The sequence below is a fragment of the Lates calcarifer genome, linkage group LG14 (genome assembly GCF_001640805.2).
Source record: "Lates calcarifer isolate ASB-BC8 linkage group LG14, TLL_Latcal_v3, whole genome shotgun sequence".
NCBI classification, from domain to species: Eukaryota; Metazoa; Chordata; class Actinopteri; family Centropomidae; genus Lates; species Lates calcarifer.
In genome coordinates this window covers 4,193,144-4,215,644 of record NC_066846.1, presented here as the reverse complement: position 1 = coordinate 4,215,644, position 22,501 = coordinate 4,193,144, and the positions used below count along the sequence as shown (strand labels likewise).

Here is a 22,501-nt window from a genome sequence, read left to right as displayed (position 1 = left end):
AAACTGTTTTGAAAAAATGTATACCAAACAATGAAAAGTCCTTTATTGCCATCAGAACATGAGTGAGAAAACCAGAGACAAAATCTGACAGAGTGAGGAGTCAACTGTACAACCAGCATCCACGGACGCACACTCACACACACACATTCACACACTCGCACGTGCGCACACACACAGCGGCCAGCAGTCTTCCAACAGGACGTGAGGGATACAGATACGTAAGGGAATACAGTACTCACACAATGAGGTATAAAGGTAAACGCAAACATACCAGTAGGGCTTCGTCCTCCACTCGCGCACATGCAACTGAACCAAGGTACAAATACTCAAGTGCTCGTTCATTCTCTAAAAACACAACATACAGGTGAGCAGAAATGTATAACAGCAGCATCTGGGTCATCTCGATTCAACCACACTCCCCCATTTCATCTGTCTCTCAAAACCTTTGGTCATGTGGACGCTTGCTTGTCATGCACAATGTTGCCCTTGTAATTTAATACTTCATGAGAATGGGGTCCCTTCCTGACTCATATCCACCGATTAGAAACTGGGACGTTCTGGGCAGATGAGCGTTGGGGAGGGGGGGTGTTTTGTTTTTTTTCTTTTTTTTCTTCTTTTTTTAAAGTTTGTCTCCCTTCAAGGTAGAGTTCCTACGTTAGTTGGACATTCAATGTGTACATTAGCAGCAATTCTAGTGAATGAAACAATGGCTTTGTAAGTCAGATTAATAACACCCTTTCCTCATGCACAGGACAGGCACCACCTACTACTCGTTAACTAAATGCCATGCAAGTTAGAAAAATAGACTGCAAACTCACAAGACAGAGAAATCAAAGTTCGTCTCCAGAGAAGAAGTTGATTTCACTTCAATTTTTTATTTCATATTTTCTAAGATGTGGAAATAGCAACAAAAAAAACTTGAGAGCGGTAACCAAGACAACAGTAACAACATGAGCAGAGAGCCACTGAGGTTTCAAGTCCCTCTCTTACTCCATTTGCCAACCCAAACTGCCAGGTACGAGACAGACACCTCGCTCGTTTGAAGTTTGCCTTTTCAGTCCTCTTACTTTGTGCCACGTGGGCGACCACTTCAGCTTTGCACGCACCTGGTGTGTACGCCTCGTGTGTGTGTGTACCTGTAAGTGTGGGCCCTGTGTGTCATGTGGCTCTCATGTCATTTGAAGCTGTCCCAAATCCCACAGTCCGCAGTTTTCCAGGCCCCACCCCGCCTCCCCCCCTCCCGCCCTCCCACCCCACTTAGCAGCACCCGTCCCAGAAAAGGTGGTCGCCCTCGTGTGCATCCGGAGCTGTGCGCTGCAGTGGTTTATCAAGACACTAGTGTGGCTGGAAGCTAGCACCGCCGCCCCCTCCGACACAGAGAAAAGAGGCACGGTATAGTTCTCTTTGAGTCTAAATCTATAGTTCAAGTCTGCCGTCTCGTCTGGTCTCAGCCTGTCCTGTTTACTAGGCTGTACGGGTGCCCCCCTGGACCCTCAAAAGACCTATAACAGGTGAGAGGAGGAAGTGACACATCACCTGACACCCCCCTCAGGCCTGCTGATAAACAGAGATGCCTCACCAATGCGACCCGCCCAGGGCTACGTTACCGTTTGTTACCTCACCCCCTCCCCAAGTTTAGTTTTGTGGTTGCCAAATCTCAACTCTGCACACACAAACACACACATACGCGCGCACGCACATACACGCACGCACTGACCCCCAACGCTGTCCATTCTACTCGGAATGAGGACAAGCGCCTTGAATTTCGTGTTTGGCACCAGACTTCTTTTTTTTTTTTTTCCTCTCTCGCGTTGGCCAGCCACTCCCTCTCTCTCTTTTTCCCTTGTTTTACTCATCACTCCCTCACAGGTTTGTTCTCTCCTTGGAACCAAAAAGAAAAAAAGAAAAACAAAACCTGGAAGAACACCTCTCCCTCTTTTCTTCCTCTCGGGCAACAAAAGCAAACTTAATGGAAAAACTCAAGTTTTTTTTTTATTATTTTTCTTTTTTTTCAAATTCAAGGCACAATGTCTATCAATATTCCAATCTGTCTGTCTCCAGTCCCAGGTTCAGTGTGCGAACATCGCGTCACATAAGCTATTGGACTGTCTGCTCGTACGCCACTCCCTACAGCTTACATCTCTCTTGTCTGTAACTTTAACACTGTTAAGAGACGCGTCTGTTTTGGTTGAGAGAGCGACCGCCAAGTCCAAACCAGTGATAAACAATGAACAAAATCAACTTAACAAAACAAAAAAAAGGACACAAATAAAGACAACCGTTTCAAAAACAAACAAAAAAAGTCTCGTCCTGTTTCTCGTGTTTCAGTATTTTTAAAAATCAAGTCATATCCACCAGCTCTTTTTTGGCAAGCTAGTTGTTTTTTTAAATAAGCACTACGTACTGATAGATAGGATAGCATACACCGTTAACGTGTGTTTTTAAGTAGATGCGTTTGTCGTTTTTTTGTACTTTTTCACTCTCATAGTATGAATTCAGGTATTTTGTCAGGTACTTTTCACTCATCTGTTTAAGGTTTAAGTTAATGCAAGCAGGGACAGAGTTTGCCATGGAGTCTTGCTCTAGACTTGGGTTCGCCAGGGGGCAGGGCCGCCTCTTTACGAGACCCCGTTGACCAAGGTCAGAGTCTCGCTGGGCGAGGTCATGCCTTTGCTGGGGGAACGTTTGGAGGGTGTTCGCTCATCCTTTTTGGCGCTGGTCCCGTTTTCCTGGGGGTACAAAAGGTGGGACGAGGTGAGAATGATCCAATAATCTGATTTATGTTGATTAGACTACGGGGCGAGGTCAAAGTGTGTGCCTCTGTACCTTGGGCTCAGAGCCAGCGTGGTTTTCCTTCTGGGGCAAGTTCTGTCTGCTTTGGGAGTCAGCACGGGATATGTAGTCAGCAACAGTCACTGGAAACATTGAAAACTGTTAGCTAGTACAATTGCTGGGGCCTACCATTGTACATTGTACTGTAGATACATACTCAAAATGCCCTGGTATTGCTTAAAGGAAGACTACCAGCACCACCGTAGCAGCATCATTATACAATAAATACCAAAGACAATCAAGCTGCCTGCAAAGTATCAGTTTAAATGGAAATAATCAAAGCAGAACATACTGTTCATTCTGAGAGGGAAAATGTGAAGTAAAACACTGTGACTCACCACTTTCACCTGGCTGTCTGTCACGGCTGGCTGAACCTCCCTCTGGGCGGTTGCCACGGTTACGGCGGCGGCGGCTTCGGTTGCGGCGCTGAGGTCGGGCCTCTTCATCTAAAAGCCAAATGAGAAAAGTATGAGTTACTTTCTCTGATAATGTCACAGCTCAGAATTTCTACTTTCATCAACAAGCATTTCAGAGATTTACAGTGGGCGTCCCTTTTAAGAGTCCCCCGCAACAAATCTTTGCAAACGATAACACAACAGATGAGAGAGCGGCACAGAAGTGCTCACCCAGTCCGTTCTCGCTGGGGCCGGCCTGGCTGTCCGACTCTGCAGCTGCGTCCATTACGCTGGGTTCCTGGTCGTTGCGGCGGCGGCGGGAACGTCTGCGGCGGTCTCCTCCCATGCCCTCACTGATGTCTGCGTCGGCAAGCTCTCCCTCACCCTCCAGCAGGGAGTATGGGTTACTGTCGGGGTCCCTCAGCACTGAAGATGCCACAGAAAATTAGCATTGCAACCACACCTCCTTAATCCTCTCTCATTTTTATTTATATGTTGTAGTGTTAACACAGATCGTCGTCTTAAAAATCCAATATCCTTCTATAACTGATTGTAAAGACAGTTCTACTGCATGGTGGCTTAAAGGCTGATTTATATAGGCTGATTTTTCAGTACTACATGCTTACATTCACTGCTGCACAATCTCCAACTTATCTCCTGCTGGCTCTCAGGTGACCTCTCCTCACTTCAACGTGTAAGAGGAGCACACCTGTCAGCCTCAGATACAAAAGGCACCTGCCAGCTGTTTCATGAAAACACTTGGACACCTGTTAAGCTGCACCATACTCAAAGTATCATTAACTTACTGTAAAACTAGTAAGAATAAATAAAATGGGATGTGAAAATGCTGCTTTAACTGACTTAAAATATTCTAAGCCCATACCCGCGCCATGCCATTACACTGCTGCAATGACTACTAACTAAGACGATGAAACACTGACACACAACATATGACCAGGAACCTAAATTACCTGAGCTGATTGAGTTGGAAGGCTTGGACCCTGGCCCTCCACGGCCTCGTCCTGAGTTGGAGCCTCTGCCCCTGCCGCCCCGTCGGGAGCCTCTCTCCTCTCCGCCTAAGCCACGGGGCCGCTGGTCTCGCTCAATGACATCCTCCGACTCAGAGGCGTTGGACAGTTCAGAGTTTGTGCCTGAGACACACAGACACACGTAATGTAGCAAAAAAAAGCAATTACAAATACATGTAAATGACTTTTTACTCTCTATTACTTTCAAAAAACACCAATGTAACAGATCTCACCATATCCAGAGTACTGGCTGTTGGAGGCCCTGCGTCCTCTGCCGCGGCCTCCATAGGTGCGAGAGGTGTGGAGTGAGTTGCTGCTCTCATCTGTCAGGTAGCCTTTCTCCCGGTCAACACCTGGGCCCCCAGTTCGACTGGGAGGTGCACGATAGCCCACCCCGATCTGACGGAGCTGTTCGTCAATCTGGAGACGCTCTAGACGCAGCTGCTCCACCTCCTACAAAGCAGGGAGAGGGAAACAGTATAGACAGTGTACATGTCATAGTCTGAAATAAAATGCATCGAAAAAGAAAAAGTACCTACAGAACCTGCTGTCAAAGTGAGTCATGAATGGCAGCAATACCCTGTTGTTGCTGTTATTACCATGTGGAAAATTCATTGTAGCTTCTGTGGCCTTTGCTGAAACATAAGATCCCTGAGCATCTAGCACGACAAAGTGGGCCCCTGAGCCCCTTCTAGTTTGACAAAATAATGCGATGTGCCAAAAGTGTAAGTGCTACCACTGTAAACAGATCATCTGACCAACAGGCATTAGCAGGTTGAACTACAAACAAAGCATGCATGTTACCATTTAAATAAGAGGTGTAGGGACTAAATAAAGGATTGTCCTGACTTAACATTTTAAATTCTGTAATGATTAAAAACATTATTTTAAAATCTGCAAACGCTAACCCTTCAGATTTTATGTCTGTTTTTTTCAATTTGATGGACTGTGATCATGGTAGACTGCTGTGGGCCTGGTGCGGTTTTGGGCTTGTTTTTGATCACTCTACCACTAAGTGGCAGTAATGCCAGTCGTTCTACCTGATGAATCGTGGCCCTCAAAAAAACCCCAATGGCCAACCACCCATAGTTTATAAAGGCTAAGGTTAGGATAAGCAGCCACATCTGTCAGCACAACCATTACTCAACTGCTATCTTTTGGATTCCTACTTCTCCAGACCATTGCCAAATTTAACACGAGGAAAAGGTAGAGTTGTCATACATTTTCTAGATTTGCCCTGAGTGACAAGGCAGATGTGAAATCACACTGTGTCAAGTGAAACTGTCTCCTCACTTTTTAATCTTTTTGGACAGAGACAAAATGAGTATCACATAGTGCGGTTTAAGAATAGCTAAAGCTGTTTACTGGCTCAAATGTTGTTAGTCGATCTGAGTCACAAATGCTAAAATAGATGGGACATATTAGCCTGTTTGGTTAAGATTTGTCTCAAGTACCCTAGTAATGGGTACAGCTGTTGTTGATCAGGGAAAATAATAATGATGAGAGACCATTAAGGATCAAATAGATTAAATGTCTGAATTCTCCAACTGGGGCAATATCACTTTGCTTGGGATCCCCTGCACCACCACACCACCCATGCTGACAACCAAGGTCCTGACCAACAGCCAGGATAAAGCCAAGGTTATCAGTTTAACTTTGATGATATTTAAAAGACGTCTTTCAACAAAAAGCTACAGCTACAATTTCTCATTTTTCAGCTGAGCCACGTGAGCCATCTTTATAGACGAGGGGGGTGGGCATTTGTGTCTTTTGGCAGCAGTGCACTGACAGCAGTTTTTATGGCGTTTCAGTGGTGGGTGATTTGGAGGAGGGGGTCTCACTTCACAGCGTGACAGCTGCCTCCACCAACGACAGCTGAACCTCATGGGAGGTGTGAAGGAAGTGAGGCAGGGCGGGGGGTCTGATGTTATTTTTGGAAGCTCGGGGTCCAGATAGCTGGTAATCTAAACTCCAGCGTACCCTTCACCCCATCCCAGAGAGAGGGGCTATTTATAAAAGAACATGAGGTAAGGGCAAAATGAGGTGCTCTCAGCAGCTTTCCTCATGTGGTGCTGGGTAGGAGGGAGACAGGTGATCAGTGTGAAATGACCCTGCACATACACCCATAATTCCCAACAGCTCCCTGTCCCTATCCCACATGTCACATAAAGGAACTGTGCTTCTAAGAAACATATTTCCTCCACCACATGCCCAGATGAGCAGAATATTTATATATGGGTTCAAATTCAAAGTAACAAATGGCTGCAATATACAGAAGACAGAAATACTGTCAACATGCAGTTCTATTTTATCTAAGTTTTCTGAGTGACAGTAACAGAGAAAAAGTGAGTGCTGCCATCTGCTGGTGAACATGGAGAATCAACTTACCTGGAGATAGGACACATGGTATTCCAGCAGAGCCTGAGCATTGCTGATGTTCTCTTTAGTTCCCACAAACACAAAGGGAACCATGCCCTGATAAAACACAAAGAGGGGAAGATGAAGAATTGAGTGATGTGCTTTTTAGGTTAATGGATGATCATCACTTTAAACACTGGGAGACCTCACTGACATGGAAAGAAGTTTCTACCTTGCTCAAGGAGAACATTTTAAGTGGTGAATTACAGACCATTTTTTGAATGATTAGTATGCTCAAAAATCACATGTAGCACACTCAACAGAAACATACTGTATCAAACCATCAGAGACAACGCACAGCTAAGTGCCCACACACGCCTAACATAACTGACATACGCTGTGCAGTGGGCTGTGTGTACTGAAAGCAATGAAAACATAAGTACTAGTGACAAAACAAGAGACAAGGCAGCAGAATGGAAGAGTGTCAAAGCAGACAGCACATGAGACGTCTACACCCTGCTGCAGTTAAGTAGCTTTGCTTTTGGGGGGAGCACAGAGGGTGGGGGTGGGTTGAGGGAGAGGGGGACTGGGGCAATTGTAGGGGACTGGGAGCCCAGCCGAACGGTCCATTCACCTCTTTGCTGCTGGCAGTGTCGTCCCTGCCAGCCCCCTGCCTGCCTACCTCCTCCCGGGGAAGCTTTTTGTCGTTGTCTCCTTCAATCCTGACACGGACCACACCCGACTTGTCCACAATCTCCTGGATGACTTTGCCATTCTTGCCGATGACTTTGCCTGTCGGAGAAAGAAGAAAAGGAACGGTAAAAGAATGTCATAATAATAACAGTGTGTGTATGTGTGTGTGTGTGTGTGGTGTGTGTGTGTATATATATACATATATATATATATATATATATATAAAATAACTGTGTGGTAATAAGGAATATGTTATGGTAATGAAGTGGGACGGTGTCACCAACATAATTAGCTCCCTGAGGAATGTTACGCTGCTCACTCACCTACAAGGTTCCTGGGTACCTGAAAGTAGTCTTCTTTGAACTCAAGATACTCTCTAGCCTGCTTCACTGCCTCTGGGGTCTGTAACACCACACAAATATTCAGCCATATTACAACACAGTATATCTCTCCAAATACTGGGGAAAAAACAGACGTTCCCAGAACATAATAAGTTCATTAAGCAGCGTACCTCTCCGTAGATCCTGAATGTGCAGCTTTCCTCCTCCAGCTCGATAGCTGTGACCCCGGGCACCTTCCTTGCCTGCTGGATGTTGGCACCGTGGGAGCCAATGGCGAGGCCCATCAGGTCCTCCCTGACCCTAACCTCCTCCTGGTATGCTGACGCTAACTGCTTACTTGTCTGGGAAGGGAAACACAAACTTGGCTTGAGTGCAAAAGTGTAAAATAAGCCAAAATGGACAGCTAGGCACTAAATTAACGCTGACAATGTTAACAAGGCTGTCAAAATAAAAAAATAATAATTGTATTTATCAGTGTATGTGTATCAAAAGGGCATTTACACACATTTACCTCCAAATGTTTGGTGGCTTCTTCGTTGCGGGACATTAGCATGAGCTTAGTGCGAATGCTGCGAAAATGCATGTCACTCAGAAGAGTGGCACGCTTTACTGTGGTTTCATTTGTTGACTGTGAAGATAATAAGAAAGGGATTAAGATACAATTTAAACTTTACTTTTAAGTTGTTAAAAATGTTGATTAATAATTTTGTCATCACAGAGCACTTTATTAGGAACACCAGTTCACCTGCTTTTTCATGTAATTATCCAATTAGCCAATCATGTTGCACCAACACATAAAATCATGCAGATACAGGTCAGGAGCCTCTGTTAATGTTCACAGCAAACATCAGAATGAGGACAAAATGTGTTCTCAGTGACTTTGACTGTGAAATGATTTCTGGTGCCAGACTCGCCGGTTTTAGTATTTAAGAAATTGCTGATCTCCTGTGATTTTCTCTCACAACATTCTGTAGAGTTTACTCAAAATGGTGTGAAAAACAAAAAAATAAGCAGCAGCTCTGTGGATGGAAAATCCTTTTTGATGAGAGAGTTCAGAGGAGAATGGCTAGACTGACAGAAAGGCTACAGTAACTCAGACAAATGCTCTTTACAAATGTGGTGAGCAGAAGAGCATCTCTGAACAGTTGTAGCCTGGTCTGATGAATCTGGATTTGTGCTGAGGCACGCAGATGGTAGGGTCAGAATTTGGTGTCTGCATCATGAATCCATGGATCCAAACTGCTTTGTGTCAAATCTGTGGTGCTGGTGTAATTGTGTTGGGAATGTCTTCTTGGCACATTTTGGGCCCTTTAATAACAATCAGTCATTGTTTGAATGTCACTGCTTATCTGAGTAGTGCTCCTGACCATGTGCACCTTGTAATGGCTATTTCCAGTATGATAATGCACCATGTCACAAAGTAAAAGTCTCAAAATTACTACACCTGAATCCAATAGAACACCTTTGATATGTGGTAGAACAGGAAATTGAGAGCACGAAAATCAAATCTGCAGAAAGTTATCTGACGTAATCACATAAACATTAACCAGCATCTCAAAGGAATGTATCCAACATCTTGTGGAATCCAAGCACAAAGAATTGAGGCTGTTTTGAGAACAAAGGGAGGCCCTACCCACTATGAGTATGGTGTTCTTAATAAAGTGCTATGCAGGAGTGACTATGGCTCATTTGTACTATCACCTCATCCATGGCTAATAAGACCATTAACTTGTTCAAGAGGTGAGACCCAGCTCGAGTGTGTATTCAAAGTACTAACCAGCACAATGAGTTCGTGTGTTTGGGCACTGTAGAAGATGCAGTTGGCTCCGATAGCTTTCCTGAAGTCTTTGTGAATGTTGTCATTTGCACAGCTGTTGATAAGAAAACAATCCACATGAGAGTAGGCCTTGTTATTCATTTGGCAGCAGTGGGCCATTGTAACAACACTGCTCACTGAGACGACTTGTGAAGTGAGAACTTATTAAAAGAAATGGGTTTAGACATGTAACATCCTCCATTCATATACACAAGAGCACCAAAATTCTAAATTTCTATGCAAGTTTTAATATGTGTATCAATTGAATAACTTTCTACAATATGTAAAGTGACAATGTAAAGACACTCACATGTCCCTCAGGTCTTCTGGGACAGGGATGGGGACTTTGTGGAAGGAGTTCCGGGAGGAGGGGCTGTTGGGGTTGAGGGGCCTGATGCGCTCTGATGTGACAATCTCGTTGTATGTGGCGTCGCACGCTGCGTATTCAATCACGTAGAACTGGGGAAAAAGCACAAGAGATACAAGAGATTTTAATATTATAGCCAGAAATATCAGACACAAGACAGTCTGACAGCTCAGATAATCCAATGTGAATTGTAAAAAAAAAACAAAACAAAACACCATGCTAAGAGATATACAGTGCAGAAGTGCTGTATTCAAGCCATACAGCTGTCAAGTTAAAAATTAATTGATGTCATCTCTCAGGCTGAAAGAAATTATAACTCACATCAAAAATGCATAGTTTTATTCATTTACTTAATAAAGCTACACACCTTTCCCAGTTTCTTCTGCTTCAGAGAAAACATAAGATGAAACGGTGTGCCAGAGTGAGATACAGAGAAAGATGGAAAAATTGTAGACAAAGAAAAAGGGCACCATGAAAGAGTGAGGCAATGAGATGAACACTGCACACTCCATGCTCAAAGGACAGTATTAAAGCCATCAGTCAATGCTAGACATTCCTGCAGGCTCTTATCAAACTGCTCCAAATAACAGCACTACACCAGCAGCAACTCCCTTGGCACAGTAGCACTGCAAAGCTGTCCTTTCCATATCCCACTGACCCACTATTCAACCTGCAGCTCGTGCTGGTGACTAAGAGCCAGTACTGGTTCAAATTATCTGAAAATTTGACCAACACCTCAAAATATAAGCCAAGTGTGCCTGTTACACAGAGTCTGGTGCAAATCCATTTTGACACAAGTCTGTGTGAAGAAGCAGCACAGGGTGTATGGGAAATGTAATTTGAAGGTACAATGTCAGACCACATCAGGACATACTGACTCTTTGAGCTCATTACCCAGCAGTACTTATCTTACTACAGGTCTGTATTCACTCTACATACAGCATACTGCAGTACTCAGGGCTCAATAAGCAGTTACTGGCAATACAACAGAACGCTGAGGCAAAGTGAAAGATAATTGCTTTGCCTCTATTACTGATTATTAAATACTGACACACACAGGAAGCTAGCCTAGCTGGATTTTTATCACTGACACAGTATCATCTTCTCAATAGTATTAATCCTTTTCAATGAAACAACCCCAGGAAATTTAAGCCTCATGCACTAAAACTCAGGAACTAACAATTCCTTCAGCACTTTGGTGTTTCCACAGCATCCAAGGCACTGTGAAGATTAGGCAAATTAGACAGGATTAAAAAACAAACATTGTGTGGCTTAAAATGTATTTTTATGCATGACAAGACAACAAAACAGCATCGTGTTGTTCTTTGTAATTTTCTGTTTTGTGACTGTGGTGTTGGAATTAATGGAGACATGCGGAAATAGAAAGAGGATTTGAAATCACAATAAAGAAGCTTCTGTTTTTTCCCTGGTCAGTCCTCTGCTTTAAAAGATATCAGCCATGAACTGTAAACAAAGTTTCAATTCTTACTCACTTTCACATCATTTCAAGATAATGTTCCTTGGGTCTTAACAATCACTTACCTCTCCCTTCATCATTCTGACCCGCGCCAGCCACCAGCCACATGGCTCCTGTTCGTTGGCCCTGGAGTACACCTGTAAGGAGACGCACAGTAAATGACAGCTGAGTCAGAGACAAAAAACTACAGCTGTTAGACTCATTACAGGTGCTTCGAAGAGTTAGCTGTGGAAAGCAAGAAGCAACAACAGTGAACATGGCCTTGGCTGCATATTCTGCAAGCAAATGGCAGACCTATGCCATTTGTGTCACCTTGACCGCAACATGAATGGAATCCTACGAATCCCCTGTGTAGTGATTAGTAAAACAGACAGGATACATAGTGTACAACTATCTAGTGCTGCAAGCTATGAAGAAAATGTGTACTATGTGAGGTAAACTTGTTGGACGTTGTAATAACAATACGAGACACCGCAAACAAAAACTTGAGTGTACAGCCTGTGTAGATTCAATCTCAGCGATATATTCAAATTTCACACCAGACAATAACATTTTACATCATCATTATGCATATAATAATATCCTGTTTTAATCAGCTTCCCAAAAGCACCAGACAATATGCAAATAACTGTATATAGTTTCATTTAGATTTTGAGGCCACGCAGATGCCCTAGAAATAACAGTTAAAAGTCAGTACTAGGCTGATAAACTGCAAAGACACCAAGGCCTTGAGACATGAGGTTAGTGAAAACACAGGTGTACGGGCTGAGTCAGAGAAATGCAAGGTAGCACGTCTCACCTCCACCTCCTCTCCTTCACCAATTTCCTTGTGGTAGTCGGCTGGAGGAGGCAACCGCACGTCGCTGAAGGGCAACTGTCTCTCTGGCTGCCAGCTATGGCGGAGGAGATAAAACACAAACATTTGTCAGCTTATCAACAATCACAGGTATCAAAACTGAATTCAGTCACAGCAGCGGTCTAAATTCATGCACTTAGTCTCTCATGTCATACTGAGATTGCAGCGGGCATGAGCGTATCACCCACTCACTGCTGTACAGCACATTAACAGACATAATGAAAATAAAAATTTAAATGGCTCATTAAGTTTAATGAGGAAGTTCAAGGAACTGTGTCTGGACACTGAGTGACTATGTTCATTGTATGATGTCCTTTTACATCAAATAAGAACTTGAAAATAGCTCAACAGGGTGCAATAAAGTTCACTAAATGACTTTCAAAAGGTGAAACTTGATATCATTACTCCAGACATAAAATGAAAACTGGCAGATTTCTATGTTCATTCTGTACTGAAATCTGATAAAGCCTCTCAAACTCAATCTGAATCAAATAGTCTCAAAACATTTTTTCATTTAAGAGCCTTATTACTATCATCATAGACCAAAAAAGGTGTTTCATTCATTCCCTATCTTATAGAACCAGCTACTCCAACATCTCCATGTGCTCAGAGAAAGTAAATGGAGAAGGAGGGGGTAAGAAACCATCCCAAAAATGACACAGCCCACCATACTGCCACTCCTCCCACCCTGCATACCTTGGGTCACTATTTTTAGGGGCACCCTAATCTACACTCCGAGCCAAGTAGATAAAGAGGGACGAGAGGGACGGGTGGTGGGGCTAGGAGTACAGGGCAGCATGCTATCAGGATGGCAGGGGCAGGAAGGGTCAGAGCAAGAGGTAAAAAAACTGTTAGAGACGTGTATGGACAGCTGCATGCCAAGCACAGGTGCTGAAGAGGACAATTTTGAATGTCTGGGTAAAGCACCCGCCTGGAGCAGTCATCCTAACGCTCAATTACTACAGTTCAAGCCTCATTTCCCCATGTAAAGACTATTTATCGTAAAGCAGACACACAGAAGAGAGCAAACTTACTTATTTTCAAATACAATTGTGAGTGAGTCTTCGTGGACATCTTTGATGTAACCCTAAAAGAAAAGCAGAGAGAGAGAGAATTTTATTCCCATGAACCCAAAAGACAGCGAGAGAACGATGAGGGGTGGGGCGGTGAGCGTTTGATTTTGCATGTAAACAACATAGACAGCTGGCTTGTAAGCCACGCTAGACCAATACTGTGACTGTTGCTGAAAAAGAGCATCTAGGGCTTTTTGGAAGCCAAGACATCACATCGCTGACACAATTCTCTGGCTGCGAATTCTGTGCTGGATAAAGTGACGAGGAACACTGACTCCTCCTGACAGCACAGACAGCCTGGAAATCTCTGTCTCACACACACACGCGCTCACACTCACACACACGCTTACACTAATTCATACACAAACAGAATAAAAATACAAGAGCTTTCTTTTTGTGTGCAAGTTGGAGGATCTTAAACAAAGCATGTTCATGAGGGCACATGTATAGGGAAGGCTGACACTCATATCTTATATGGACAGATTATGCGACATCCCAGAGACAACTCTTACAACATAGACCATTTAAACATGTTACTTGTTCCATCATGACCATCCACAAATCTGTCACAGCACGTCATAAACTTTGACCAACACCCCCAGCGCGAAGCAATGACAAGACAGGGGGGGAAAGTGGTGGGTGTGGCATGTCTCTCAGTGTGACACTACCCTATATGGGACAGAGAGGTTAGGCAGTATCTTCAATTGCAATCATGTGTGAGAGTCTAGAGTGGGGGTGTGGATTCACCTGCTGAGGAGGAGCTGCCTTTGCACTAGGAGAACTGGCTAGGGTTTTACCCTGGATCAGGGGCAACGTGTGAGAAAACACACTGAGATTTTTACACTCTTTGACCAGTCCACTCTGACAACTCTGATTATCAATCACTACTACCTGCTGTGCAAACAAGGTCCTTGTTAACAGTATCTACACAAATGGTTACTGTTTGCTGCTCACACTGTCCGTGTCCCAGTGGCACTAGAGCTGGCTAAATTCTAGAAAAGAAGCCAGCAATTACAACAGGTCTGACTGAAAAAGCGCTCATCATCCTCCAATTTCCAGGGGTCACATTAGGAGACAGCCGTGTGTGCCTGTTAAGTACTGCTTCCACCAAGTACTACCAAGTATTACCAGGTCAAGTACTATCAGGTCAAAGAGCAGGCAAGCCCTCTTTCTAGCATGACTAGTGAAAAGATGGGGGCAGACAGGGGTCACAGGGAGCTTCATCATGACAGCGCTTCATCCTCAGGCCAGCGGCCACATGCAAGTCCATGTGGTGACCAAGACCGTTTGGACCAGTGGAGTCAGGTTTGCAACTGTCCTTTCTCATGAAAATAGATTAGATGGTTGCATCTTTTCCACTAAGAAGCCAGTGTGTTTGGGTGTATTCATCTGACTGACCCACTTATAACAAAATATAAAGATGTAAAACAAGAGATCTTTCTAAGATGTCCTCAGATTTAGTCTTTTATTGGCTTGCCTGGTAGGTGTTTGCTGCTGCAAAAAGTGCAGGCCTTAAACAGGACAAAGCGCCACTTCCCTGACAGGTGCTGTATTGGCTTGACAGGTTCATAAATATGATCCTGATTCATAGTTAAAAAGAAAAAAAATAACTGACTCAATGTGACACCAAGGTGGATGGGGTGCATTGAAAAGGCAAAATCCTTTTACCCATTGTGTCAATCAGAATAAGAAAAATGCAGTTAAGCTTTTGCCCCACTCTCAACAATCAAGGACAACATATCTACTCGAATATGACATTTCAAATGTCACTAACACGGTTAAGCGACCATTTCGTCCACAAAATGAGAGCTGTGAGATAATGGACGTAATAGAGATGAGTGGAAAGTGTTAATTCATGCCAGAGCTGAACTGTCACCCTGTAAAACAGAACGACAGGTGAAGCAGCACGAGGAGAGTAAATATAGGCTCATCCCTAAACCACCATGTGGCAGGCTGACCAGCTGAAAGCTCGAAGACAGAATGGAGAAGAGGAGCACAAGGAGAAAACAATGTACTTAAACTGAGAGAAATGAAAACAGGTGATGCCACAAAGACTTAAGGCTAGAAATCAGGGAGAGAATGAATAGGTTCATTTGTCTATCCCCAACCATCATGGTTAACATCTCAGACTGGGATTACCACCACAAGAGTTTTGGCTAAAATCCCACAAAATCCAAAAGTATGTCAGAACCTACAGTGTACACCAAGACCCAAACCTGTATGGCTGACTTACTGAATAAACACATTGATATTTTAGCTCTCTTTTAACAAAATTAATGCGTAGAGTTCAATTTAAAGCCACCAAGTTGCCATCTTAGTCTCATGTTTTTAAATAGGCAAACAAGCTGTGTCACAGCAGCAATAAAGACTTCAAGTCATGTGTCTGGGTATGAAAGTATACTTTCCTTTAAAAATGAGACAGAATTGAAACAGAAACCGACCCTCTAGTTCTTCCTCGTTAGAGCAATAAACATGTGTAATGTAGCTGGGACGTGGGTTGGGCTACAAAACAAATATGAAGTATGTGAGCTTTGATGTAGCATCTCATCATACTTGTGCGTAGGAACTGCACAGCAGCTGTCTGATTAGCTGCTCGCTTCTGTTTTAAATGTTTGCATCCCACATTTCAAGACAAAGCAATGTGATATGGGTAATACTATATGCAATTTAAAAACTACAAAAATCTGTTTCTAGTGGTACAGCGTGTAAACATAATGACATTAACAAAAAATGACCAAATATAGGCCACATTTGGTGATGACAAGTGTACTTAGCTCAACTGCTAGCTGGAGCTAGCTACCCACCCCACAATGGCCAACCGTAATGGAACGCAAAACCATCCCTGTTTGTCAGGACTGAACCTAAGCTAACATTAGCCAAGTGACGGTTAGCTAAGGCTGGCCTCAGAAGAACGAAACCTCACAGCTTTTCTTAAAACAAAACTTTTAACTGCGACAACTAAAAACTGCGACTGTAAACCAGGTTACCTTGTAGAAGGCCCCGTTCGAGCCGCGAACTTCCACGGCCAGTCCGTCCATACTTGTCGGTAGATCCCCACGGCTGTGCTTGTCTGTAGCCGCTACGACTCCCTGTGAGTCCGGTAACGTTACCACCCCCAGCTTCGCCGGCCCTTCGCCGCTATCCGGCCGCTTGTGGATTTCCAGTGTTTCGGGTGGAGGGAGAGGGGCAGAGGTGAAGGGGTTGGGGAGATGGGTGTGATGGTGTCAACTAATGCAACGCAGACGCTCTCTCCAGCGGTAGCCAGTTAGGAAGCTCCGTTGTCTGTTTTTGTCTGAATGTGGAATTTGGTGCTCGCGAGCTGAAAGGCACCGCCACAAGCAGTGGTGAAGTCTCGACGTGCGCGAGGAGGAAAAGCAAGCTAATGATGCTACGGCAGGAGGATGCTAGCTGATGGATAATTAGCTGGGAGGCTAGCTATCAACACCTTGATCCCCTCAGTTTTCAGGGATGCTAGCTGGCTAGCATTTGATAGCCTGGCTGCGTTTGATGGTTGTGCGTGTGGCGCAGTCGTCGCGTTGAATAATTTCACAGAAGTCGTCACCGGGGGTCCTTTCTTCAGTATGTGGTGCAATTTTCAGCGGCGTTTCTGTCCCAAAAAGCGTTTGAGATGCACTACCGCCCGGCGACTCCTTACTCCAACTACCCGTCCCCTCAAACACACGCCGATAGAGTGAATCAGAGAGGGACTGAATGACCTCGAACACCCCACCCCTCAATGGCAGAGAACCACCCATTAGGAAAATCAGGCTTGTGATTGGTCGAAGACCTCGGCAATCAATTCTAGCTTTCATTAATTGGTTTAGCAAATAAGGGTTGGTCCATGACCGTAGCCAATAAAATACAGAGAGTCGCATCCTAACACAATCCATTGGCTTTATTCCGTGTCAATTACAATGTTACTCAAATTGACTGGCTCTCACATCTAATTTTGCCCACTCATTGATGAGTGAGGATCACCAGCCATTGTGTAAACAGCACTACATGAAGTTACTATACATATTATGTACCGAGCAAAAGTTCCATCACATGTTGGAAACAGCGATATTCAAAAACACACACTGGATTGCAGATTTCTTTTATGCTTATTGACACATCCATTCTGAATCCACAAAACTGTGGGTGGTTTCACCTTATTGTGGTAGAATAAGTAAAAAAAGTGTGCGTTAGGTAAGGGCATGGTTACAAAACCCCAGGAATGCAACACCAAGAAGACCAGATATGGGCAAGGACTGTTGCAAGGAAACAGCTGTGAGAAGCCCACGAGAGGTCAGAGGTCATGATGGAAAGGCACACAGTACGGGAATACCCACACTTGTGGAACCCTAGATTCAAAATGTACAGAGGGCGGTGTGACAGACTAAATGAATTGTTTTATATATCTAATCACCCTTGTGGAAAGTCTTTGATAATAACATGAGACACTCGCTCTGTGTGTGAAGATACAGCGTCTGTAGTTCTGTCAGTTCTAAATTAAGCCCAACATGCATCCATATCATGTGTACTTTATTTCTGTAGTTAATGTGTAAAGTGTTACCACAAACAATATTGTTATGATTCTTCTTTCCACCATTAAATCCACCATTAAACCTCTAATTGAGTTATTTGGAATTATTGTCAGAAATCATTGTTGGGGTCTATTTATTGCTTTTCCACTCATAAGGCATGCTGAAGGAGATTCTGCAGAATCCTTCACTTCTTCCTGCTGCCATTCTTCCAGGCCATCACCAAATGACCCAAGTCTCCAATCTGAAAGAGGATGTGTCCTTTGACTATCAGCGCAGAGGATGCAGTATCAGTGTAAGCAGAGACACTTCTGAAGAAGTCCATCTTCCAGCCCATTTGTGGTCCATATCGTGGATGGCAGAGATGATGACCTCTCTGGCAGAGAAAGAGCTTTCATTGTGGCCTATGGTGGAATGACTTGAAGTGCTCATCAAGCCACGTTTAGATAACTTTGACCATGAATGGAGCTGCTATGGTGCAGACCCCAAGCAGACACTGTTTGACACAGACCACACTGAGAAAGGCAGGGAGCTACCATGAGAAGCACTTTTCTGAATCCAGTTCTTGCTGCTGTTATTTCACCTGATTCTGAAGGAGGTGCCTTGTCGTGCTCCAGGCCTGCACGTGAGAATCACTGTTAGAAGACTGTATATATCGTGTACCATCTTACGTCAGGTAGTGTGATATGCAGGATCATTGTGTTGTATTTGTCAGTTCAACCATGAGGAATGCCACTGCCCCCGTCATCTCTGTCATATCACAAAACCTGTGAAAAATGCGCGCGCTCGCGCTGAGTGGCGTGCAGTCCCCGCAGGTGGGCAGAGCTCAGCGTAGCGCTCTGATTGTATTGGTCACATGGGTCGGTTAGCCAATAGGAACGCTTCTTGCAGACGCGCGCAACTTGACTCAGGAAGTATACATTTTATTTTCATGTCGTTTTCGTGCTAGCAAGGAAAGTCATCTGAAATCCAGAAATATAGAGGTGGCTTGTTTAAAAAACAACACAGCTGAGACGAAAATGTCCGCTGGTCCCGAGTCTACACATGTGTCATCGCTTGGGAAGGGCGACAATTTGCATCAACAGGGTAAGGAACAAGATTACTCCGTTAACTGCTGCAAAGACTGTTAAATACACGTATGGTGATTGATTAGAGAGAAGTTAAGAGATGAAAGATTAACGTCGTACTATATTGTTTATTCATACTTTATAACCAAAAAATAATACGTAACATGATGTTTTTACAGTGCGAGAGTAGGCTGAAGAAGCTATAGCATTTAGTTAGTGTTGTGCTAGTGGGAATCTGATTTAGTTTGACGTTTACTGTATTTTCTATACCCTCACCCAGTTCTCGCCTCCTTCCCTCTGTGTGACATGACCGAGGAGGATCTGACCCAGAACCCCCAGTTCTGTAAACTCCTGGCCACCCTAGCTCAACATGTAGACCAAACTGGACTCACTGTGTCACTGAAAGCAGAGCTGGAAAAGGTATCAGCAGCACTGTGCTCACACTAGGACAAAACCCTCAGTCATGTTACACATTTGCTAACATACAAGCGACTTGCTTTTGCAAAGTGAAGTATTATAATATAATTCAGACTTAACTCAAGTTATACCAAACTGGTATATGCATAGTTTGCCACTTAGTGAGGAGACGTTATTCCTATTTAATGACTCAGTCAGTGGTTTATGACTTACTGACCTCTACTGGTAACCAGTAAGAATTGCAGTCACATAGATGAACCATTTCTCTACCTACACACATCTGAATTTGTTAGATTTTATTTATCTGTGAGTGGTTACAAATGCTTTTTTCCCAGGCTGAGCAGAAGCTGCAGACCCAAAGGTGTCACTGGCTGCGCTCTGAGAGCCTCCACAGAGGACTGCAGGAGATGATCCAGGACCACTGTGTCAGGAAGCACCATGCCGTTGTACCCCCTGACCAGAACATGGTACTTTTCTTTTACTTATTATACTGCACAGTCTACAAATGCACAATCAGCTGCAGTGAATCAGCAAAATGTATTTATTTTTGGGCATTAAAGCTGCACTCCACAACTTACTTTGCCAGGTTGAACCCCAGCAACCGTCTGAAACTTTTAACTTCAGTGCCCAAAAATCTACCATATAACATACATACACAGTTTATGTTCATGTTTACCAAAGTGACAAGCTGCGACAGACACCAGCAGTGTTTTATTGAGTAGGATGGTACTTATGTAATTATAAAATTACAACTGTAATATATCACTTGCTTTGGTTGTGTGTGTGTGTGTAGTTCTATGAGACAATGGAGAAGTGCCTGCTGGTGGCTCAGTGTGTCAGACAGCTGGATGCTAGCAGCACTACCGGCCAGGACCAGCCCTCTGTTCTGGGCCTGAACACCCAACAAGTGATGGAGCTCATGCCATTAGAGAAGGTGAGTAATAAAAATACAGTACATTCAACTACACAGTTAAAAATCTTGATTTTGGTATGTACATGTGTTGTTTCTGATTTTGTGTATCCTAAATAAGAAAAAATAGTGTTTGGCCCTGGTGTGATTTCTCAGCAAAACATGTCATATTGTTCAGGGAAACACGTTTCAAATAACACCACTTCTACTACTTCTAATTATTAGTTCAGGCCATGAGAGTTTTTCCCTATGCCCATGCTTTATTTATCGTTAACAGAATGTACAAAGAATGAAACAGAGTCTGCCCAGAGAGCTGGAGAAACATCTCAAGAAAAAGTGCCTGAACCTCCTCTCGTACTATCAGCCTGAATGGGGTACAGTTGCTTAATGCTGATCTATCAGTGGTTACCAGTAAAACTTAACTTCTCATTCACCTTCACAACCTTTTTTTTTTTATCATGTAGTTGTTCTGCATGGACATCACACACAAGTTTGTTGGTTTGTAATCTCTTCTAGAGAATGAGAGTGAGGGTCTAAAGAACACCAAGTTGTCTCATCTGTCAGTCCAGATGGACAAAGAGAAGAAAAGAGCGGAGAGTCTGAGGGAGACCTGCAGGGAAAACACAATTCTCCTGCAGAGACAGACTCAACTCTACCTCTCTGTAAGTACTCCTGTCAGTCTGTTTAGTCAAGTAAAGGAACCAAACCAAGCCTAAATTTCTCTCCCTTTTCTTTCCCTGACCAGGAGCTGATTAAATCCATTCAGCTTCTCCAGTCCCTCATCTTGGATCACAGGCTGAAGATCCAGACAGATTTGGACAGGAAGAAGTTAGACTACTTTGAGGGAAAATGTGAATTAGTCTTACAGAAAATAAAGTACGGAAATTTTAATGCTTCACCAACAGAAATACATTTGATATTGTAGACCTTGTCCTTACTCTGAATGCTTATATAAACCATACATGCATTTCTGCTTTTCAAGTATGTTTTCCTCTTCCTTCACAGGGCAGAGATGATAGAAATCCAGTTGGACACATACACAGCTGACTCAATATCTGCTCATAGAAAGATGAGGCAAGAGACATTTTGTTATCTATAAGGTTTATTTCTAAGTTTTGTCATGTAATGCCATTATTATACACATTTCTGCACTTTGGTCTTTGCTATGTGAGAAGTAGTAGAAGAAATTCTTACTGTTTATCACCAGTGTTTGTCATGTTCTCTTAATTTATTCTTATCCAAGGCCACAGAAAAGTTAGTATACTGTAGGAGCTACCATGTGGCTGACATTTTTCTAAAAAATCAAACTTAATTTTTCTGTTACACCTCAATCTCAGAGAGAAGCTGGAGTTGGAGCTGAAGGCCTGTCAGGTGGAGAAGCAGTCTGTGGAGTTAAAACTGGCCTCCTTTGAGATCTTGGGCAAAGAGTTTGAGACCCTGGCTGAGGAGTACTGCAGATTACAGCAGGAGATAGAGATGAAAAACTGGGCTCTGAAGGAGTTCACCCAGTACAATGACAAGTGAAGAGCATATCTGATTCTGGGATAACAGCCAGCCATTCCCTTTTCCCAATGACGTGCTGGCTTTTGGACGCTTGACACAGAACCCTGTGTGGAGTTTTGGCTTCGGGTAACTATGTAGCATGTACAGCAGTGAGTGCGCTAACTGAAGGCTCCGATTATAGTTCTGTTCAGTCCACTTCAATAAATAAAGTTTTATATGGTCACTTTTGTTTTCTATATTGGCTTGTGAGAATCACTATATTCAAAACACCAACTGTGCAAATCACCTCTGCCCTAAATTTTACTTCCTCTTTGACCTGAAGCAGCAGTGAAACATTTGTTCAGTGCAAAGGATGCACTTTGCAAAACACTCTTCTTGTCCCAAGCCGACATATGCAATATGTTTGGTGTTTATGCTGAATATGTAGGCCAGTAACATCAATATCATGAAAATGAGACAGAGAATGGTTAGCAAAGCACTTAGTTTTTATAGACTACTCAGAAAGCAGTTTTTTTTATTTACTTGTAGTATGCAACGTCTTCCACAAGAGGGTAGTATACTTTAAATTTTGACTGACGTAGCCATACTTTCATGCCATCGTGTCCTGCACTGTGCACTTTCTCAACTTTTCTGGACATTGTGAACCTTTAGCAGGCATCCTTGTTTTGCTTTCCCATTATTTTGAGATGAGATTTAACAATTAATACAACATACAACTATTTTTCCAAATTAAACAATTTAAAACTTGCACAGGACGAAGCATCTGTGGCAGTAAAGGATGTGTGTTATTTTTATCCTTCTTAAATGCTTATTTCCTGTTCACCAACCCTTTACATGTCACAATA

At 43.4% G+C, this 22,501-nt stretch overlaps 2 protein-coding genes across 6 annotated transcripts; one reads left to right on the top strand and one right to left on the bottom strand.

The window, feature by feature from the left end:
• Nucleotides 1–855: 855 nt before the first annotated feature.
• Nucleotides 856–16,944, bottom strand: fxr2 (FMR1 autosomal homolog 2). Of its 5 annotated transcripts, none has more exons than XM_018674239.2 (18): nt 16,224–16,944; nt 13,198–13,250; nt 12,107–12,200; nt 11,373–11,444; nt 10,198–10,215; nt 9,774–9,922; nt 9,425–9,518; nt 8,159–8,275; nt 7,818–7,988; nt 7,630–7,708; nt 7,296–7,405; nt 6,644–6,730; nt 4,489–4,708; nt 4,199–4,378; nt 3,459–3,653; nt 3,171–3,278; nt 2,827–2,915; nt 856–2,729 (listed from the first exon to the last, which is right to left on the bottom strand). In XM_018674239.2, the coding sequence occupies exons 1-18, from the start codon at nt 16,272–16,274 to the stop codon at nt 2,619–2,621; spliced, it is 1,998 nt and encodes a 665-aa protein (XP_018529755.1). In that variant the 5' UTR covers nt 16,275–16,944; the 3' UTR covers nt 856–2,618. The 5 variants fall into 5 exon arrangements, with proteins under 5 accessions (XP_018529755.1, XP_018529752.1, XP_018529753.1 ...); XM_018674236.2 differs by having other exon boundaries at nt 7,248–7,405; nt 16,224–16,943; XM_018674237.2 differs by having other exon boundaries at nt 7,248–7,405; nt 10,198–10,212; nt 16,224–16,943.
• Nucleotides 16,945–18,642: 1,698 nt separating this feature from the next.
• On the top strand, nt 18,643–21,892 carry haus4 (HAUS augmin-like complex, subunit 4). Its single transcript, XM_018674241.2, has 9 exons — nt 18,643–18,845; nt 19,107–19,246; nt 19,579–19,710; nt 20,037–20,177; nt 20,431–20,527; nt 20,670–20,815; nt 20,899–21,029; nt 21,159–21,227; nt 21,491–21,892. The coding sequence occupies exons 1-9, from the start codon at nt 18,779–18,781 to the stop codon at nt 21,675–21,677; spliced, it is 1,110 nt and encodes a 369-aa protein (XP_018529757.1). The 5' UTR covers nt 18,643–18,778; the 3' UTR covers nt 21,678–21,892.
• Nucleotides 21,893–22,501: the final 609 nt, after the last annotated feature.

Excerpts from the sequence above, each read along its gene's own strand:
- fxr2 (XM_018674236.2), bottom strand. The coding sequence starts at position 16,274 with ATGGACGGACTGGCCGTGGAAGTTCGCGGCTCGAACGGGGCCTTCTAC. Across the intron at positions 13,251-16,223 it reads CGAACGGGGCCTTCTACAAG|GGTTACATCAAAGATGTCCA; the intron begins GTAACCTGGTTT and ends CTTTTCTTTTAG. Across the intron at positions 12,201-13,197 it reads ACAATTGTATTTGAAAATAA|CTGGCAGCCAGAGAGACAGT; the intron begins GTAAGTTTGCTC and ends CCTCCGCCATAG.
- haus4 (XM_018674241.2), top strand. The coding sequence starts at position 18,779 with ATGTCCGCTGGTCCCGAGTCTACACATGTGTCATCGCTTGGGAAGGGC. Across the intron at positions 18,846-19,106 it reads CGACAATTTGCATCAACAGG|TTCTCGCCTCCTTCCCTCTG; the intron begins GTAAGGAACAAG and ends ACCCTCACCCAG. Across the intron at positions 19,711-20,036 it reads TACCCCCTGACCAGAACATG|TTCTATGAGACAATGGAGAA; the intron begins GTACTTTTCTTT and ends GTGTGTGTGTAG.